The sequence below is a fragment of the Styela clava genome, chromosome 1, assembly GCF_964204865.1.
Source record: "Styela clava chromosome 1, kaStyClav1.hap1.2, whole genome shotgun sequence".
Lineage (NCBI taxonomy): Eukaryota > Metazoa > Chordata > Ascidiacea > Stolidobranchia > Styelidae > Styela > Styela clava.
In genome coordinates, this window is record NC_135250.1 from 5,950,998 (window position 1) to 5,972,956 (window position 21,959).

General features: G+C 38.3%; 2 protein-coding genes across 3 annotated transcripts; both read left to right on the plus strand.

The window, feature by feature from the left end:
• Positions 1-1,550: 1,550 nt before the first annotated feature.
• LOC144425140 (choline/ethanolamine transporter FLVCR2-like) lies at positions 1,551-12,924 on the plus strand. Its single transcript, XM_078114517.1, has 4 exons — positions 1,551-1,566; positions 4,153-4,474; positions 4,949-5,607; positions 12,565-12,924. The coding sequence occupies exons 1-4, from the start codon at positions 1,551-1,553 to the stop codon at positions 12,921-12,923; spliced, it is 1,356 nt and encodes a 451-aa protein (XP_077970643.1). The 3' UTR covers position 12,924.
• A 1,680-nt stretch (positions 12,925-14,604) lies between these two features.
• On the plus strand, positions 14,605-21,607 carry LOC120348640 (putative oxidoreductase TM_0325). Of its 2 annotated transcripts, none has more exons than XM_039418823.2 (8): positions 14,605-14,925; positions 16,275-16,405; positions 18,886-19,029; positions 19,112-19,208; positions 19,495-19,605; positions 20,365-20,401; positions 20,620-20,683; positions 21,284-21,607. In XM_039418823.2, the coding sequence occupies exons 1-8, from the start codon at positions 14,889-14,891 to the stop codon at positions 21,431-21,433; spliced, it is 771 nt and encodes a 256-aa protein (XP_039274757.2). In that variant the 5' UTR covers positions 14,605-14,888; the 3' UTR covers positions 21,434-21,607. The 2 variants fall into 2 exon arrangements, with proteins under 2 accessions (XP_039274757.2, XP_039274759.2); XM_039418825.2 differs by having other exon boundaries at positions 14,610-14,925; positions 18,895-19,029; positions 21,284-21,605.
• Positions 21,608-21,959: the final 352 nt, after the last annotated feature.

Here is a 21,959-nt window from a genome sequence, read left to right on the forward strand (position 1 = left end):
ACAGAATATAAATAAGTTTATAAAATCCTGAAGTAACAGTTGGTCGTTTACAAGAAGTGACGATTTCTTCGCAGCGTCACGTTTTCTGTTGAATTCAAGTCACTTTAAAGTAAGGTGCTGATGTTCTTGCTTTCTATCGATGCATTATTGTTTCGTGTGACATTGCTAGAAGCTCACTTACTCACTCGCATGCTATATCAAATTTTCCTAAACCTTATCATCTTAATTTTAGTCGTATTTGTGTTTTTGGCAATGCAAAACAAAATTTTTATGGAACATTTTGTATTCCCACTAATATTGCACCACATCACAACCGAGACAACAAAAAATCTAGTTCTTATAAAGTGTTGCCCTGTTCTTCTGATCAGTGTTTGCATAATCAAATCGATTTATTATCGTGTATTTTTATTTTATTGTGTTATTTGACTGTTTTTGGTGGACGGGCGCGTATTTTTACGTTTTTAACTTTGTCTTTAAGTTATGCTCGCTTGTTTGTCTGTCTGTTGTTGTTTTGTTTTATACCAAAGCGACCAAAATAAGATTGATTGAAACAACAAATCGACGATTGATATTTATATAACAAATGCCGGTATGAGCATGAATAACGGAACGTCTTGATCGAATTCATAAGTTGGAGCCTGCTTGTGTGTCGTTTTCCGTCGGGGGTTTGCGATATAGTGTAGGCTACATTGTAATACTAGTATCATTTCCTTCAGTTCCGTGTGCAATTGTCAGGATTTTCGAGGCTGCAGTCAACTGGGACCTCTGTTTCGATCCTAATCTATCCCGCTGGAATGTTGTTATCTATCCAAATAAAATGTTTTCAAGCACTCCCCACGCCTCGGAGGTTTGGTGCATCGTGCTAAGCGTCAGGAACACACTCTCCACCGCATCTCCCGTGGGGGATAATTATGTGCGAGCGGATAGCTTGACTATTCGCCGCGGTAAGGTGGTTCACGTAACAGCTGGTCGGTTGCGGCTTCCTCAACCATCAAGTCCATGCATCTGAAATAAATAATTGCCCAGCACAATACCCGGTATGGACTAGTAACCGATAGAGAGGCCGTAGTTCGCCATATGATTAAGCCGTTCCTCTCCCGTGGGATAAATATATATGTTTAATAAATATCTTATTTCTTTAACGGTAACTTGGTACGATACTCTGATATGACTGTGTCGGCTGAGAATCTTTCAAAACAAAGGTAAAGCGACTCTCCATATCACGTTAGCGACCAAATATGGATCTAAATAAGCGCTACGTCTGGAGAGCGGGTCGTTTTTTACCCGCATTGATTGGTAGCTAATTATGAACATGCTTTACGATATTACGTGGAAAAACTATTCTTGTTTAATGTGACACAGTTGGCTTGTACTGTATACATGGGTAGTGATCATAATATCTAATTTCAATAGTAAGTACTCTTAGACGGATTTAGCTCAAGGTAGATATTGCTGCGTCACTCAGAACAAGTATCTGTCAGTATTCGATATTTAATTTTAGTATGACCATTTCCGGGTTAACGAGCTAGAACTCACTCCTTTCAATTATCATGGCGATAACCGGAGGTAAATTTAATCCATTACCAACTGATAGACATAATTGTTATGTCAAGATACTAAAACTTTAGTCTCCAAGTCTGTATAATGCTCAGAATGGGCTTGATTACGCAAGTGAAGAATCATCTGGACAGACATTGCCAAACTAGGCCCGCGGGCCAAATCCGGCCCGTTGGTTGATTCATTCTGGCCCGCCTGATGTCGCAATGACTTTTACCCAAAATGTGCATGCTCAACTTAGTTGTTGTCATTGAAATGAAAATCTAGTTGTCCCATATCATAAACAAAAAGCAACAATAAGGCAACATCGTGACAATACATTTTGTTGATTCTGTCAGCTAGCTATACAAACAATGTGATCAAATCTGATACGACAATAATTATTGAATTACCCAACTTCAGACAATTTTTTTCACGATTTTTAACCCCTTACACTTGCTTTCTTTATCCATTTATTGTGGAGGAAGTTGACCAACGTAACTATTAAAATTATAACGTGTTTTCAGTCGTCGGAATGGAAACAATTAAATTCATACAACTTAATACATTCATGTATGTCCGCATGTGTCACAAGTAACAGTCACTTTGATTAATTATTAAGAAATATAAGCACGTGCTTATGGGCAGTAAGAAAAGGGGATCACTACAGAAATTTCTATAGAAAAATCTTCAGTGGTGTCACTGTGTTTAATAAAATAATCCGAGTTGGTCAGACGATTCAGGCCTCAATATTGGACATGATGAAATTAATTTTGGCTTACTTTTCTTTCTCAAGTAGCATTTTAATTCTCTCTATAAATGTTTAAAAGCGTTTGAGCTATTTCGAGAAAAATATCTTGTAAAATACTAATAACTCTAGTTCATTATAGCAATTTCATCATTTTAATATCACCCCACTATACCGTGACGTAGCCGACAATTAAATTTGTACGCACAGTTAAAGGTCCGTACCACCAGCGAGGACGTGGCATGGTGAAGGTCCGAATATTTTGTTACTGCAACGAAGGTCGTACTGTGCCTAGTTTAAGCCAACAAATTATCGGACATTAAAGATGGGTTATCACGGGAAATTTTCCGTTCCGTTCACGAAAACAAGAGAGCGTTGCAATAAGGAAAATTATTCCGGGTTCAACGGTCTGGAAAAAGTCCATTCAGTACTAATACAATGACAAAATTCAGTCGTGTAAATTTGATAGTCATGCTGACAGTACCGTTAACTGGTGGGCATACCGTTATTTATTGAATTGATCGCTTGGCGTAAGGTTACCAGTACTCTGCAACCTTGAACTGACAAAGTTTGCTCGAGTATCTTTTATGTCGTCAATTAATTTGTCGTTTTGTTCTTAGATTATGGTCAATAGTTGAAAACAGTGAGAGCAACTCGTCACCCTCTACAAACTTAACTATGCGAAAGTTCAGGGAAAAAAATTGCATCCACTTCGGGTACTTTTATTTGTGGACCACTTTGGCGTTTCCGTCTCGCTGTACTGGTTTTGATGGGAATTCAATCAGGCCATCTTAAATAAATAAACAATCTTAAACGTACCACTCTATCGCCCTGCACAAGCCTGAATATTTGCAATGTTTGTCTGAGCGACCAAAATCATAACAATAAAGGTCAAAGGTCGGGGAAAGGTCCATTGCATCTTAAACATATACGGTGTCCTATTTCAAGTACTCTTTCGAGTTCAATAACAGTGCATAGGAAGCGATTGTTGCTATGTTCTGCAGTTTCTTGTGATATTTCATGAGTGCCATATTACACTCACGATTTTCTGAATATAAACATTACATTTCCGTCACCTCGACAGCAGAATTTGCGAATTAGTAGCTACATTTTCCGCGCAGAAGTTTTGACACAAGTCAGCATGAGAATTTTTTAGTCTAGAAAGTTTCCGAGATCAAAGTGTATATTCTAATATCCAGCGGGGCCTCTCACACACCCCTGTATTCGCCACGTGGGCTGGTATGGGAAAATAAGTGGTTCATTGGTCAACATTTATGCATCGAAAACAAGTGCAAAATTCGCTTTTGCGTTTGAATCAGAATATTTTTATTTTTTAAGTAACGCAAATTATATATAAGGTACTCATGAAATCGAAATATTACTGTGAAGATGTTTTAAGAATTCGCACGTGGAACACGGAAAATATATCGCAAAGAATTTATTTGTCACAATGAGTAATTATGATTATAACACAGGAGAATGTCCTAGTAACTAGGTTATTGTGTACTGAACTGAAAGTCCTTTCTTTTTGATTACTTAGAATTCGTGGGTGTCAGTTGCCACCCAAATGCTTAAACTAGATAGTAGTATAAAGGGTTCCATTACCCACGTACATTTGAACCCATGACAATTGCACCTGTATGCTATTGCACCTATGTAATTTTTTTTGATTTTACGGATAGTTAAACCCATACTAACCCTAACCCATGGGTTTTAGCACCCGCATATAGATTGAACCCGTGGATATTCAAATGTACATGGGTTCAAATGTACGGTCACCAGTATAAAGATATATTGGAATAGTATAATCTCTTCCCACAAAAGTGGAAATTATTCTATTCTTAATTATGATCAGTTTTGTTTTATAGAATTTAAACCTAGCGCAGCAGCAATGAAATACACCGTGTACTCCATACGATGGCTGTTCGTAGCTGCCTTGAATATAGGTGTATTCAACTATCAGTTCACAACATTATCGTACGGAGCCGTGAACAACGTCATTACTTCATTCCTTGAAGAAACTCCATACGCCACAGATGCTCTGCCTATCATAGCTCATGCCTGTGGGATATTTGTGATGATATGCCTGATTATTTTCGCGAACAAAATTGGTGTTCGGAAGCAATTGATCTTTGGATGTGTTTGTGCGTTCCTCGGAATGCTGTGCAACGTACTTGGATTTATCAACAGGTTTGTGCAATTTACCGTTAACGTTACAGTGAATGGCTGAAATCTCGGTGTGAAGAAAAACCTAGGATTTAAATATGTATCCAGGGGGAGAGGAAAGTAGATAAGACCGCCTAACCATATAGCGAACAACGGCCTCTCGTCAGGTTAATATTTGTAATGTGTCATATCTTTCGTTTGAAATTTGTATTGTGTCTGTGGTTGAAGACTGTTGTCGTCGCTAGAAGGCTATCACTTTTAAATATTTGAAAAATTTCTGAGGGATTTGTTTTCCACTTTGGAGTTTTGTGTGATGACCTCGTCAAAATTAATTAAAACTTGCGCACTGTAAGGCGGCTCCGCGATGGCATTACGTAGTGGCAATCAGCAAACTTGGATGCCTTTTGATGAGGATGACTACCGGTAGTATTTCGTTTTGGCTTTCGTGTTCTTTATTGTTCAATAGGCAATCCTATCATGAGATATACACTTTTTTAGAGAGACGTACTATTTGCTACTTATTGGAAACTCACTTGTTGGAATATCCGGCGGAGTTTTTTACGTTCTTCCAATGACACTTGCCGCTAGCTGGTTTGCTGTGAATGAAAGGGCAACAGTCATTGGTATGGCATGGCTTGCCGGTGCTGTCGGTGATTCTTTATCTGGCGCACTCTTTTCAGGTGTCTTTGGTAATGCCACCAATGCCAACGTAGATTCAATTTCTCCCAATAAGATTCAACAAGTTTTTGCGTCAACATTCGGAGTGCTTTGTTTTTTGTTATTCGTATCCACGATTTCCATGTGGATATTTGCTGTTGATCATCCTCCGTCTCCACCTACCTCTGCTCAACAAAACATAATAAAACAAGGAAATGAAGAAAAAGAAACAAGTTGGATAGTAAATTTGAAGACAGTTGTCCATTTGCTACGAACCCCAACCTTTTTGTTGCTAACAACATCCCGTGCCTTAACATCTTCTATATTTGCTATGACGAAAGTATTGAACTCTTCCATGATACTGAGGACTTTTCCAGGAATGTCAGATTCGTTTCCAGGATTGCTACGGACCATTGGAGCATGCTTAGCAGCTCTCACATCTATCGCGACTGGAAGATTTTTGGATAGCTTCGGTTACTACAAGGAGTCATGTATAGTATGTGAGTATCATAGGCAAGTTGTGCACGATGTGTCAAACTATAGACTTTTGAACCCCGAAAAATTCTATCTATACTATACCATTGCAAAATTTCCGGTGGTTATTTAAGATTGGTTTCGCGAATTGGCGCCTGTAAAATGAAGTCTTTATTTCAAGCCATCATTCTGATTCATAACATTCAACAATCTGTTTTTAAAAGACAATGCTATTTCTACACTTATTTGTTAAGTGTAGTATATATTTACAGTCAAACTATAGAAAGAAAGTGCAATATTACTTAGCTACAGTGGCGGCGCGTCAATAGGGCCAACCGGGGCAATGCCCCGGTTGTTTTTTCGGTATAATAAAAAATATTCGAAAAATACCTCAATATCGGTTGCACAGACTGTCTACACTAGCCATATTCTCCCGACATGGTTCATTTTTCGCTCGCAAAGCCTTCGCCGAACGTCGACGGGGCGACGCCGATTTTGCCCCGGTTGCTCATTGTATATCGTATTCTCTCTTTTATCTTCCACTCGCCGCGTTTGTCTCGTTTGTTTTCTGTTTCTTATACTAAATCATCTGGGCTAGCCCCGAAATTATGACGACACAATGCCGACGTTTCTTACAACAACGTGTTGACATATTCACGCATTCCTTCTCGTTCGTTGGTTGCTTGAAGAGTTGATAGTTTCCTCGCCTTCGTTTTTGTCGCTTGTTTCGATATTTGAATCAGTTAGAGACCTTTAGTCCATTTGCTTTCGATTTTCCACTTTCCTTTTGAGCTCCTCACTTCTTTCCGGCTTCGCATTTCTTAGCCTTAGGAACAAAAATTAGAGGTACAACGTCTTGGGCCTTATCAACCAAAAAATTGTTCACTGGAACAATCCCATGACGGAGGAAAGCGTCGGCGTACATTCTGCGCAGAAACTTGGTATAAAAAACACGAATGGTTGTGTTACAGCGAGGACAAAAATGCACTTTTTTGTTTTTATTGCCTACTTTTTGCTACCGCCCGTGACTCACGTTGGTGTAAATTTGGTTTTAGAGATCTTAAACATCTTTCCGAGCGTGCCAGGGATCATCAATCTTCTATGGAGCATCTGGACAATGCAGTAAAATACCGAACATTCGGAAATGTTAATATTGCAGCACAGTTGGATGAAGGACGCGCGGTTTCTATTCGTCGGCACAACCAAAACGTCGAGAAAAACCGCCATGTTCTCGGTCGATTGATAGATGTTTCGAAGTTCATTGGTTGTCACGAGCTGTCCCTCCGTGGGCACGATGAACGGGCTGGCTCTTCTAATAGAGGGGTATTTTTGGATATGGTGGAATACACCGCATCCCTAGATACAGTATTGAGAGATCATCTTGATGCCGCAACTGTTTCGAAAGGGACATCTAAGGATATCCAAAATGATTTGCTCGACTCAATGTATAAAATTTATTTACAACATTTGGCTCTGGAAATTGAGAATTGCCAGTTCCTTTCGATTCAGTCTGACGAGACAACTGACATCACGTGCGTTTCCCTACTGGCTGTGATTTTTCGGTTTGTGAAAGATGGTAAACCTACCGAGAGATTTCACAGCTTTCACAGAATGGTGAAACAGTTAAGGAATTTAATCTATCTTGCTTCATTGTGTTTCTGAGATACGTTTTAATACGCTTCGGCGTGCTGAATGTTCGCTCTGCGTCGGCGGAAGAAATCGGCGTCGTCAAAATGATGTCCAGAAATTTTGCAGACGCCGCAAAGGTAGTTACTAGAGTGTTATCTATGAGGAACCCATAGAGCGCGCAAGTTGATGTGATGTTCAAGAAAATGTTTGATTGGTGTATATACATCGCAATTCATTTTCGAATTTACACACGTTTATCATGGGGTAAAATTTGGAGACAGTAGCCAACAAATGGATGGGAAATTGACGTGCAAATTTTAAAAAATTTTGGGGGTTCATCAAAGAGAACGCGGCAAGGTGTTCGCCTATTTGATTCACCAGAATGTCACAGCATTCCTTTGCAGACAAAATTAAACGCTGCGTTGTTTGCCCGCGGCGTAAAGAAGCACTCCATGTGTCGTCGTATTTTATTGTTTCCCGGATACGAGATACAGCATCGCAGAAGTCTGAAATACACGACTGCACAGACGCTCCATCCATTAGCCTTGACTGCAATGCGCCGTATAATACATCCACGTGATAGAATATTGTGGAGAAAAAAGCGAGAAAAAATGAAAACTCACCATCTTCTAGCAGACGCTTTAGACCTGCCGCCTCCCTCACAGAGCGTTCGTCCCAAACCGGAGAGCTCTGAATGCCATTGAAAAACTCAATGAGCTCAGACCTAATTTCGGACACGCCCTGCACCACGCGTGATTGGAAGTTCCAACGTGTTGGTGCACAAGCTGGGAGACGGCGGCTACATGTCTGGCGAAGGAGGTCCGAGCGCTTCGGCGAAACGGAAAAAAATGATGAAAACCCCGAAACATTTGCAAAAAATATACGGACGAGAGGGGTATCAAGACACATATTTTTAATAACGAGGTTAAATTGGTGTGCATAACAATGTAAAAAATGCGCATGAGAAAAATCTCTTTTTATATAAACTTGAACACCATGTTTTGACCCACTCATGACTGCCGCGCCGTCATAAGTTTGAGCTATCAATTTTGACTTCGCGTTGTAAGGCTGTAACACTTCTTTCAGTACAGCCGATATCCCGCAAGCCGTGCGATCAACGATTGGTACAAAGCTGTGAAATCTCTCGGTAGGTTTACCATCTTTCACAAACCGAAAAATCACAGCCAGTAGGGAAACGCACGTGATGTCAGTTGTCTCGTCAGACTGAATCGAAAGGAACTGGCAATTCTCAATTTCCAGAGCCAAATGTTGTAAATAAATTTTATACATTGAGTCGAGCAAATCATTTTGGATATCCTTAGATGTCCCTTTCGAAACAGTTGCGGCATCAAGATGATCTCTCAATACTGTATCTAGGGATGCGGTGTATTCCACCATATCCAAAAATACCCCTCTATTAGAAGAGCCAGCCCGTTCATCGTGCCCACGGAGGGACAGCTCGTGACAACCAATGAACTTCGAAACATCTATCAATCGACCGAGAACATGGCGGTTTTTCTCGACGTTTTGGTTGTGCCGACGAATAGAAACCGCGCGTCCTTCATCCAACTGTGCTGCAATATTAACATTTCCGAATGTTCGGTATTTTACTGCATTGTCCAGATGCTCCATAGAAGATTGATGATCCCTGGCACGCTCGGAAAGATGTTTAAGATCTCTAAAACCAAATTTACACCAACGTGAGTCACGGGCGGTAGCAAAAAGTAGGCAATAAAAACAAAAAAGTGCATTTTTGTCCTCGCTGTAACACAACCATTCGTGTTTTTTATACCAAGTTTCTGCGCAGAATGTACGCCGACGCTTTCCTCCGTCATGGGATTGTTCCAGTGAACAATTTTTTGGTTGATAAGGCCCAAGACGTTGTACCTCTAATTTTTGTTCCTAAGGCTAAGAAATGCGAAGCCGGAAAGAAGTGAGGAGCTCAAAAGGAAAGTGGAAAATCGAAAGCAAATGGACTAAAGGTCTCTAACTGATTCAAATATCGAAACAAGCGACAAAAACGAAGGCGAGGAAACTATCAACTCTTCAAGCAACCAACGAACGAGAAGGAATGCGTGAATATGTCAACACGTTGTTGTAAGAAACGTCGGCATTGTGTCGTCATAATTTTGGGGCTAGCCCAGATGATTTAGTATAAGAAACAGAAAACAAACGAGACAAACGCGGCGAGTGGAAGATAAAAGAGAGAATACGATATACAATGAGCAACCGGGGCAAAATCGGCGTCGCCCCGTCGACGTTCGGCGAAGGCTTTGCGAGCGAAAAATGAACCATGTCGGGAGAATATGGCTAGTGTAGACAGTCTGTGCAACCGATATTGAGGTATTTTTCGAATATTTTTTATTATACCGAAAAAACAACCGGGGCATTGCCCCGGTTGGCCCTATTGACGCGCCGCCACTGTAGCTAAGTAATATTGCACTTTCTTTCTATAGTTTGACTGTAAATATATACTACACTTAACAAATAAGTGTAGAAATAGCATTGTCTTTTAAAAACAGATTGTTGAATGTTATGAATCAGAATGATGGCTTGAAATAAAGACTTCATTTTACAGGCGCCAATTCGCGAAACCAATCTTAAATAACCACCGGAAATTTTGCAATGGTATAGTATAGATAGAATTTTTCGGGGTTCAAAAGTCTATAGTTTGACACATCGTGCACAACTTGCCTATGATACTCACATACTATACATGACTCCTTGTAGTAACCGAAGCTATCCAAAAATCTTCCAGTCGCGATAGATGTGAGAGCTGCTAAGCATGCTCCAATGGTCCGTAGCAATCCTGGAAACGAATCTGACATTCCTGGAAAAGTCCTCAGTATCATGGAAGAGTTCAATACTTTCGTCATAGCAAATATAGAAGATGTTAAGGCACGGGATGTTGTTAGCAACAAAAAGGTTGGGGTTCGTAGCAAATGGACAACTGTCTTCAAATTTACTATCCAACTTGTTTCTTTTTCTTCATTTCCTTGTTTTATTATGTTTTGTTGAGCAGAGGTAGGTGGAGACGGAGGATGATCAACAGCAAATATCCACATGGAAATCGTGGATACGAATAACAAAAAACAAAGCACTCCGAATGTTGACGCAAAAACTTGTTGAATCTTATTGGGAGAAATTGAATCTACGTTGGCATTGGTGGCATTACCAAAGACACCTGAAAAGAGTGCGCCAGATAAAGAATCGCCGACAGCACCGGCAAGCCATGCCATACCAATGACTGTTGCCCTTTCATTCACAGCAAACCAGCTAGCGGCAAGTGTCATTGGAAGAACGTAAAAAACTCCGCCGGATATTCCAACAAGTGAGTTTCCAATAAGTAGCAAATAGTACGTCTCTCTAAAAAAGTGTATATCTCATGATAGGATTGCCTATTGAACAATAAATCACACGAAAGCCAAAACGAAATACTACCGGTAGTCATCCTCATCAAAAAGCATCCAAGTTCGCTGATTGCCACTACGAAATGCCATCGCGGAGCCGCCTTACAGTGCGCAAGTTTTAATTAACAACAGTCTTCAACCACAGACACAATACAAATTTCAAACGAAAGATATGACACATTTCAAATATTAACCTGACGAGAGGCCGTTGTTCGCCATATGGTTAGGCGGTCTTATCCCTTTCCTCTCCCCCGGGATACATATTTAAATCCTAGGTTTTTCTTCACACCGAAATTTCAGCCATTCACTGTAACGTTAACGGTAAATTGCACAAACCTGTTGATAAATCCAAGTACGTTGCACAGCATTCCGAGGAACGCACAAACACATCCAAAGATCAATTGCTTCCGAACACCAATTTTGTTCGCGAATACAATCAGGCATATCATCACAAATATCCCACAGGCATGAGCTATGATAGGCAGAGCATCTGTGGCGTATGGAGTTTCTTCAAGGAATGAAGTAATGACGTTGTTCACGGCTCCGTACGATAATGTTGTGAACTGATAGTTGAATACACCTATATTCAAGGCAGCTACGAACAGCCATCGTATGGAGTACACGGTGTATTTCATTGCTGCTGCGCTAGGTTTAAATTCTATAAAACAAAACTGATCATAATTAAGAATAGAATAATTTCCACTTTTGTGGGAAGAGATTATACTATTCCAATTTATCTTTATACTACGATCTAGTTTAAGCATTCTTATGGCAACTGACACCCACGGATTCTAAGTAATCAAAAAGAAAGGACTTTCAGTTCAGTACACAATAACCTAGTTACTAGGACTATCTCCTGTGTTATAATCATAATTACTCATTGTGACAAATAAATTCTTTGCGATATATTTTTCGTGTTCCACGTGCGAATTCTTAAAACATTTTCACAGTAATATTTCGATTTTATGAGTACCTTATAATTTGCGTTACTTAAAAAATAAAAATATTCTGATTCAAACGCAAAAGCGAATTTTGCACTTGTTTTCGATGCATAAATGTTGACCAATGAACCACTTATTTTCCCATATCAGCCCATGTGGCGAATACAGGGGTGTGTGAGAGGCCACGCTGGATATTAGAATATACACTTTGATCTCGGAAACTTTCTAGACTAAAAAATTCTCTTGCTGACTTGTGTCAAAACTTCTGCGCGGAAAATGTAGCTACTAATTCGCAAATTCTGCTGTCGAGGTGACGGAAATGTAATGTTTATATTCAGAAAATCGTGAGTGTAATATGGCACTCATGGAATATCACAAGAAACTGCAGAACATAGCAACAATTGCTTCCTATGCACTGTTATTGAACTCGAAAGAGTACTTGAAATAAAACACCGTATATGTTTAAGATGCAATAGGCCTGATTCGCAGTGGCGGCGCGTGGTCATTTTGACAACCGGGGCAAGCTACTGCGGGACCAAGTCATCCCAATCTACGGGGACAGGATGGGCGCTGTAAGTTCTCCCATCATTTTATGAGTATAAAAACCATTCCATCGGTAACAACCAATCGGAAAAAGCGACAATTTTTAACGATAAGAAAGTGTCTTTAAAACCGGTCCAAGTCAAGGGATTAATAAATATAGACATAGTTTATTTTGAAACCTAAAATGATGGGAGAACTTACAGCGCTCATCCTGTCCCCGTAGATGGAGGTGACTTGGTCCCGCAGTAGCTTGCCCCGGTTGTCAAAATGACCACGCGCCGCCACTGCTTAGCTATATTATATAACTGCAACATACAGTGTAATATTTATTTATCTATATCAAAATTGTATCGCTGATGGCCAGCTATAGAATGCGCACAACCAAAGTCCACTGGCCAAAAATATATCAGGTAAAAAACAATTTAAATATAACATGTGATGAAGATTTTTACTTTTTCAGCATTCATTGGAATAGTTTTGTGCTCACTTGGAATATTTCTCGGTCATTACTTTAAAAACATCATTGCTATCGGAATATTATATCCCTCATTAATGGCTATAAGATTACCGACTGGAGTCGTCATACCTGAATTGCTGCTTGAAGCTACATATCCTGTTGATAATCTAATCTTGATGGCACTATACTTCATACCACTTAATGCAGCTCCAGTATTGTTCGTTTCTCTTGAACGATTTATATTAGAAGTTTACGGCGAAGCAATGGCGTCATTGGTGCCTGTAATAGCTAATAGCTTAGCTTTATTTCTACTTTTACTCGGAAATCCAAAGTACAAACGAAGTGCAATGGATATGAGGTAAAAAAAACTCAGTATCTCAGACAGATAAACGGAAGTCAGTCGAACATGTCGACCAAAAACATTGTTATTGTTTATGTAATTTTTGCGGCACTTCATATAGACACTAAAAATGATTCGCAGCCATGAGCGAGATTTTTTGTTCATTATTTGCACATTTTACCCAAATATAAAATATGAAAATTAGTCAGAACCCTCCGCTTATACTCTGAGTCAGGGTCGGCAACCCCTGGCACACGAGAGGATTTTTTATGGCGAGACAAGTGATTTGAGGTAGATTCAGATATTTGTTTTCGCCGTGCGACAAATAATGTACGTTCGAACAAAAAATTAGATACACTTTTTAAAAACAACGTACAATATTTTAAATGCAATAGACGAGGAGCCGCAATTTGTACGCGAAATCTGTGTAGTTAAGCAGCGCAGTGTTGCCAGACTGGGCTACTTTCGGAACCGCTCTACTACTCAACTATTCGTTTGAGCTAGACAATCTCAACAAATTCCTAGTGCTAATTTTTATCTAAAACATCGAATTTTTAGTTTGGCTGTGGCGTGATCAGGCGGGCCAGATAAAATTACGGTATCCAACGGACTGGATTTGGCCCGATGGGCCGTAGTTTGCTTATTTCAGTTATGGATGGTACTGGATATTGTATGCTGAACTGTAGGGTTCCTTCTCCTTGTTTACTTCCTACTTTGTATCCCTGTGTGTCCGTTTCCACAAGGTTGCATTGAACGAGATAGTATTATAAAGATAAATTAAATGAGAATATCATAATCTTTTTCTACGAAATAGCATACTTATATGCTTTCGTTAGATCATAGTCTAACTTCTTCAGACAAAACAAGATTTAACTCAATGAAATAGCGAATAATCATGGAAATAGATCATGCTATTCTTATTTCGATAATATTTTAGTGGTAAGAAATAATATTTTCACTCGTTGTTGGTTGGTTTCTATGTTGGACGACAGCATATCGTATGTCGTTAAATGACGAATACAACGGTAGCGCCTTTCACCAATTACCCACAACTTTGTCAGACACTTTAACGAGGCAATGTATTTATTATCCAACGTACGATCATGGTACAATAATTTATGATACTTTATGATCCAATACGATAATTAAATAGTAAATATGACCATTTAAATACTAAATAACCAACACATGAAAATGGGTACTCCCGAAGTATGTGAACCAAGATGGCGGACGCCGAAACGTAGTATGTGCACCAGGTCAGGGTTAGGCGTGGAACTGATATACAATATAAAAAAAACTGGTTAGACATCAAGAAATGATGGCTTGAGGCTATTTACTCAAATATGTCCAGTAAAAAACAAGTTATGAAGGTTTATAATTCTAAGAAAGTCTAAACTGTTTGACTTCGTTTGATATTATTGATATAAGAAACAACAGTACAATCTTAATTAAAATACCAAGATTATCCCTAAAATATGATTAAAAGTGATTTTTTTCAAACCAATGTTTTTGGATTCAAAAGATTGGAAATTTTGCGTGGAAGTTTAATATTTAAATTAGGTACAATGCAAATATATATATAGTTCCTATCAATAATTGAACGTCGATTTCTAAGTAAATAACCATTCTTTTGTATTTGATTATTTTTTTTTATCAAATTCTCTCCAAGACAGCTTTTCACGATACTTTCACGTTTAATAAGTTTGTAATTTCAGTAATATATTCGGTCATTTTACCTGTCGAAACAAGTGACTGCAACAGTCAAAAAGCATCTTCTGTTAGTTCGACATTTATCAATTGTTTGGCAATTTTTTTCAATTATTAATCAAAATTTAAAACTAAAACTGTAAGCCTCACGTGAACGAACGCGCGTGACTCAGCATTTTATTTTCGAATCAGATGCCACGTTTAGTTGAGAGTCACTCAGTCAGTCAACAGGCGTACTCACACAGAGTGCAAAGATTTTTTAGGCCAAGATAGAGAAAAGATGGGAAAATTCGACAACAAAGTTGTTATCGTCACTGGTAAGATATTTTTTGTTACTTTTTTTGGTTCAAATTATCTCATTTTAGCTTAATATTTACTCCCACGGGCCAAGTAAATCATTTTATTGGACATGAAATCTACGGATCGTTTTGTTATTGGACACAAAATGTACATATGGGTCGTTTGGTATTATATTGTTTTTGGTACTCTTGTTGGTAGTATTTCTTTCCTTCTTGTAAAAAAATCGCTTTTGTCATCCACTACTGGACCAAATACTCCAAATTGTTTAGTGGTTAAAGATTGAATTTTTCGCCAGAAGACTATAGCTTTTATGTTTTTCAACAATTTGGGTCCCGTGTAGTTTCGTACCTAACGTACTTTTTTGTCAATCCTGACCTCCATCTGACTACGCCATCCAAAAATTACGTCACATTGACGTCGTAGAGCTTGCTCAATATCGCCCGAAATGACATCGGCACCGACGATGCGTCGTGCGCTGAACTGGAAATATATCTCCGTGTCCTCGCGACGAGAAAACGGGAGAAATAGCCGTTCGATTTCGGGTGCTCGTCTGCACGTCTTGGACGGCAGTTCGTATAGTTTGAAAGGCTCTATTACGTCACTGTGACGGCGTAGTGACGTAATTTTTGAATGGCGTAGTCAGGTGAGGGTTAGGAAAAAAACGTGACAAATTTGTTATGCTACGCCCACTAGAAGTATGGTACGAAACTACATGAGACCCAAATATTTCTGTGGCCTATATGAGGTTCGGTTTTTGAGTGTGATGACGTCATAAAAATTAGAAAGTTCGCTCTTTGTGACAGTTTCTGTTTGCGTAAGTTGAAATATGGTTCTCAGCTGCGGTACCGATACCTGGTAGTCTACTGTGACAGATTGCATACTCGTTTTGGCCTGTATGTCCATAAATTTGAGCATCGCTCTCTTGTTAGACACTCAATGTACATATATATATGGATCGTTTTTTTATTATCAACTACTGGATCATTTGCTTTGAAACTTTCAGTTGTTAAAAATTAGAAGGTAATAAGGCTAGAAGGCTATTACTTATATGGATTTCAAAAAAGCTTCTGTGAAAGACAAGGTAGACTACTGCTTTGGTTTCGTGTCCATATATTTGAGCATCGATCTTTTGTTTTATTGTGCAGTGATGTTGGTCAAACTTAGTTATGAAGTATAGGCCTAGTGCTTGTTGCGGATGACATTAGCGTTTTTTTTGCTTAAATATCATTTCAATATATACCACACGGCTACTTATTTTAAGTTACTCAATCGAACCAGTTAGCGTTACTTTCTGACCAAACAAATGACAAATTACTTCCAATGAACCGTCGTTCCGGTATCAATTATCTGCTTTTATTGCTTGTAGGTGCGTCCAGTGGAATAGGTGCGTCAACTGCCATCACTTTTGCACGGGAAGGCGCAAAGGTTGTTGTTACAGGAAGAAACCAGGAAAGATTGAATGAAACTTCAGAAAAATGTAAAGCCGTCGGTGCCGAGGTGACATACGTATATGTATTAATAATTTTGCATTTTTATGATACATTCCTTGCAATGTACTGTAACATGCACTTGTGTATCTCAATTGATTTTTTCACCATATACGTTGTGATAAGTTCGTGAGATAGATCACGCATCAAAAATTGAATAGTCTGTCAGTCATTATTGTTTCAGTACAGAATATATTATTTTGCCACAACCTGTGTTTCTTCTATGAAGTGGTTCTCTGGAGGCCATCAGTTTCTGTTAACATGCAATTTTGTATCCAAACATTTTTTCTTTGTCTTTCACATTTAACATTCTTTCATATTTAATAATTTTCAACACAATATTATTTATTCTAAAATACATTTTTTGAATCTAATTTTCTCATTCTATCGAAATATCCTATACATGGAAAATTAGACAACAGAAATTAAAATCTGAATCACTCCACAGCACATTTGCACCAGTGAACTGCACCCATACTGAATACTTTTGCATCCACCGATATTTACATATATAATTCTAGCACTTGCATAAAGACTGCGCGAGTGGACATTTTCACGCATAGAAGTTTGCAGGTTCAAATATATATTACATGGCCACAATCTTCTATGAGTGAAAATGTCCATGGGTTGCCATTTTACGAGGGTGCAAATGCACACGCTAGTGTTAATGTCCATGGATGTAAACATCCATGAGTGCTCGTTGTCTACTGAGCGAAAGAACTTCCAACACCTCTATATTTATTTTGATCGCAAAAAGTTTCAGCAAAGTTTAAGAAAACTGAAATTAAGCGTTATATATATTGCGGTCAGTCCACCATTGTCCTCGATCGACCAAGCGACTGTAGCCGACTCGATGGTCTTTCTTTTACAGCAGGGGTCACCAAACTTTTTTGACCGCGGGCCGGGTATGACTCAAATTGTGTTGAAACGGGCCGGATGAATATTTTTGTCAATGCAATACAATAAATTCACAAAAGTTGGGAATATCGCAGAATATAGATCGAGAACAACCTAGGAAAAAAAATTAAGAAGATTTCTATATCTAGACAACTATCCTGAGTTTAGCTGTTATCAAAACGTTGCTGTCATGAATTAGAAATGTTACAAAATCCGCGGCAAAAAATGTACGCATCACGTCTACCGTTACGCCGTGTTGAAATACCGCTCATAAAAACGAATGCCTGCTGTAGCTTGGAATTCTATGAAATTTTGACATAATTTAGATAAAATAAACAACTATTATCTGGTATTTGAATTTTTTCATTAGCGCATAAATTTCCCTAACTTGATACTTACCAATTTTTATGAAGTTCGTACAATCAGAACATCGTTAATTATTACCCACAATGAACCACTGTCAAACTATCATGCACAACTTCAGCGTTTATTTGCGACGATCTTTCGGCGGTGTCAATGACCGTTGCCAGAATAAAATCCTGAAATAGTCTCAATATACCATAGATGTGACGCACATCGAAAGATTAGTGATTGATATGTGTTATTTTTCCATATTTAGTTCAGTTCTTATCAAAAAAGTAATACGATCATTATGGAAAAAATTGGCTGTCGGGCGGTACTAAAATTCCGATATCTCCGTTATTTCTTGACCGTTTATTCCAAACTTGGTATTGTTTTCTATTTTTACTCAGATCTTTCCACTGGAGCAGTTTTTATTTAAATCGGATGAACTTCAATTTTTTTGTAACATACCTACATGAATATCCGCATTAAAGCAGTACAAAAGTTAGTGTAGCTTTTGAAATTGGAGCAGTACGCGTGGGATTACAGTACTGTTAGCACAAAATGCACATTCGACGTTTATTTTAGCACGAAAAACAAACAGTTTCGTCGAAAGCAAGCGCCACGAGTGTACAAGTGTATCGCAGTAAACGTTACGTACTGGTAGCATTCAAAGTCGCAAAAACGAAGTTTTGTTTACAACCACGACTGAAAATCTGTCAGAGTGACAAAAGTGTCTGAGCGGATGCGGAAAGGCCTATTATTACGTCACTTTGCTGCATCTTGCCGATTGGCCAATGTTACGAAATAAACAAAGACGACGATGCTCGTGAAAATCTTCCTTGGAAAAAAATTTAGCCATTTTTGCGTGTTATTGCGGACCGGATAAAATGACGCCGCGGGCCGGATAAAATGACGTCGCGGGCCGGATCCGGCCCGCGGGCCGTAGTTTGGTGACCCCTGTTTTACAGCCTCGTCCAAATATTTTAATCATAATTTATTACCTATCCTATATAGTATATATATAAATAGAAGAATAGAAATTGCGCGTTATATTTATTATGGTGATTTATCTGCCATTGTCATTGATTGACCAAACGACTGTAGCCGACCACATGGCCATTTCTTTACAGCCTCGTCCTAATGTTTTAATCATAATTTATTACCTATCCCATAGTATATAAAGAAAATATTTTATGCCTCTATCGAAATAAATTACTACTTCTAAAGAATTCAATGACCAATGTTTAGAATTTTCAGATTCTTGAAGTAGTTGCGGACCTTGAGAAATTTAAGAATCTTGAATCCCTTGTAAAGAAAACTGTGGATAAATTTGGGGGAATCGATATTCTTATCAACAATGCTGGTTATGCAAGAGCTGAAACAATTGAAACGGTAAAAGCTTGCTAAAATCAATAGTATTAATATCCTTCTTCTATGACGTTTGTTCCTTACTTTCGGTTTCAATGTTTTGTAGATTGAGCTAGATACATATGAGAAGATCTTCAACGCAAATCTTCGTGCTCCGGTGTTTTTGTGCAAATATGCGTTGCCACATTTGAAAAAGACGAAGGGTAAGTATAGAATGAGAATTTCACAAACATTTGGGTACTGCCGTAGTATGTGTACCAGGTTAGGGCATAATTTTATTCTGATTTTCCTTATTTAAGATCTATGACGAGTTCGGGGACTGCCTGTGTTAGCCGAGTGAATATCCCTCTGCCCATAGGTTTCAGTCCCTTTACACAACTTGATGTAAAGTAGGCGAACAAAATTAATTACCTCCGTATTGGTACACATACTTCTGGAGTGTCAACATTTGTAGATGTTTGTTCAAAAATGTTCAAAATTTTTATACAGGCTGTGTTGTGAACGTATCTAGCTGCGCATCTCTTACGGCAGGACCGGGTGGTGTTCCGTACTCAATGACGAAAATTGCCCTCGACCATTTTACACGAGGATTCTCGGCAGGTAATAAAAAATTAACAATACGTTTATTTCGTCATGCAAGAAATCATACACAATTCAAAGCACAAATTATTATAAAATGCGGCAACGGATTTCATTGCAATTGACAGGAAGTCGCGAAGGACCAGAAATGGTTATCCTAAGTCTGAGAGTCAAAAATTGAAATAAAATAAAATATATACTTAAAAAATTTTCCAACAAGGGGGCGATTAGTACAAATATCCACCTATAATTTGAGAATGAGAAACAAAAATTGGGGAAATACAATTGAGACAGTAGTTCTAAAAAAGGGTTCACCATATCATTCAGCTGTACTTCTGTACGATTACAGCTATTATTAAAAAGGGGAGCAATAAACTAATTCATTTTCTAATTACATCTTCAGCATTTTTCCTCATGCAGTGGCATTTTTGAGAAATAAATATGAATTATCACATGAAAAAGAAATTGACATTTAAACAAAAGTTCCTATACATGCACACTGAAGTCCATCGACTAATCACAGTGCCGGTAGCCTATGTGAAATACTGATCAACGTACAGCGACAAACACACGACTAACAACAAGAACTCAGCCAAACGATTCGTATATTGAATTCGTTCTTGTAGTACTTTGTATAACGATTTATTCTTAAAAACCTTGGCAATTGTGAAGATGTAATCAGTGGTCTCTTGCTTCCTCCGTACAACTTATTTGTTAAATGACGCTCTGAGTCGCAATTTTGTTTACAATTCTAATAAAATATTCATGGTTATTTTTTAGAATGTGCACCATTTGGAGTCCGGGTCAATTGTGTGAAGTAAGTACCGTTACATGTTTTCATATATATAAAGCATATATACTATAATTTATTTATCAAAGCATTATTTCCAAAAACCCAAGGTAAGGACATTTTCATTAGTATATTGAGACTCGATATCGGCGATCCCAGGAAATGACATCGAGAAAAGTATTAATATTTATATATCTCATTAAAAAGTTTCGATCGCAACTTTGAAATATCACTTATGTTTTCAGTCCAGCAGCAACTGACACAAGATTCGGAGATAATATGAATGTGACTAAGGAAATGTTTGAAAAGGTAACTTGGATGAGCTGGAAAGTATATTTATAACAACTGCAATTGTTTACGACGGGCTTCCGTCGGGGGGCCGAGTAGAGTACACCAATTTCACACAGAGTATTATATCTATTATACTTTTTTCGACTTTTTATTAGAAACACAATTATTGAAACTACGGTATACTCGGTATAAGTATGTGGACCATGATGACGGACACCGGGACGTAGTACAGTATGTGTATCAGGATAGGGTGACTCCATAATTCCAGGTACAAATACTATACGGGAGTCACTAGTCCCCGAACTCGTAATAGTACTAAAATATGGAAAAGTGGAATAAAATTATGGCCTATCCCTAACCGGATACACATACTACGTTCCGGTGTCCGCCATCTTGGTTCACATACTTTGGGAGCATCAAAACTAATGCAAAAGATAAATCTCACGATTTCGAGAGAATACATAAATTACAGAGCAGCGACGCGGGTCGCGAAATTTAATTTTCAAATTGGAAAGGGTCGCAAGCTCAAAAGTTTAGGAAACCCTGGTTTATTTATTTATTTTATAAGATGTTTGTTTAATAACTATGTTCGCTAGAATTAAACTAATACTCATTTAGATGTTGGAAAACTTCATGAAGCGACAACCTTTGGGAGTCATCAAACCTCAACAAATTAGCGATGCTATTGTGTTCCTCTGTCAGTCTCCCGTTATCACAGGAATCAATCTCCCAATAGATGCTGGAATGCTTAACGCTCCTGCTATGTAATACTTTTATTCCACCATTGGAATTTGAGTATTTTTATACATTTTCCGTTGATATCATATCAAAATATATTCCCACCTGTCGTTTAAGGTCTGTGATCAAATTTGTATACAGTTTAATTATCATGTTTAATATAAAAATGGACTCCGAGATTAAAATTTGAAACAAAAATTGCTACAGATTGCACGAGTTGAACCGGTAAAAGATGTTCATATTGGGCGCAAAACTGTATATTTACAGTTCCAATGTGATAATCGTCTCAATCGCAGGTAGGGGCAGGCCGAACTTTAGAGTGATAGAAACTAGAAGAGAACATGATTTTTCGCGACTACGGGTCGTAAAATATCGGGATAATAATACCATTTAGTTTAAATTCTGGAGTTGTTGAATTCAGAAACGGTTTTTTGAAACACTAATTAGCCCAATATGAGCCGAAATTGTGATTTCTCATAACGGCTTTTCGAATGAATCGGATTTGAGCAATTATAAACAAAGCAATGTTGTCTAATAAGGTAATCTATGTAAAAGT

Coding starts and splice junctions, on each gene's coding strand:
- LOC144425140 (XM_078114517.1), top strand. Junction 4,475..4,948: donor GTACTTGGATTTATCAACAG/GTTTGTGCAATT, acceptor ACACTTTTTTAG/AGAGACGTACTATTTGCTAC. Junction 5,608..12,564: donor CAAGGAGTCATGTATAGTAT/GTGAGTATCATA, acceptor TTACTTTTTCAG/CATTCATTGGAATAGTTTTG.
- LOC120348640 (XM_039418823.2), top strand. CDS start 14,889: ATGGGAAAATTCGACAACAAAGTTGTTATCGTCACTG. Junction 20,402..20,619: donor GTCCGGGTCAATTGTGTGAA/GTAAGTACCGTT, acceptor TTATGTTTTCAG/TCCAGCAGCAACTGACACAA. Junction 20,684..21,283: donor CTAAGGAAATGTTTGAAAAG/GTAACTTGGATG, acceptor ATACTCATTTAG/ATGTTGGAAAACTTCATGAA.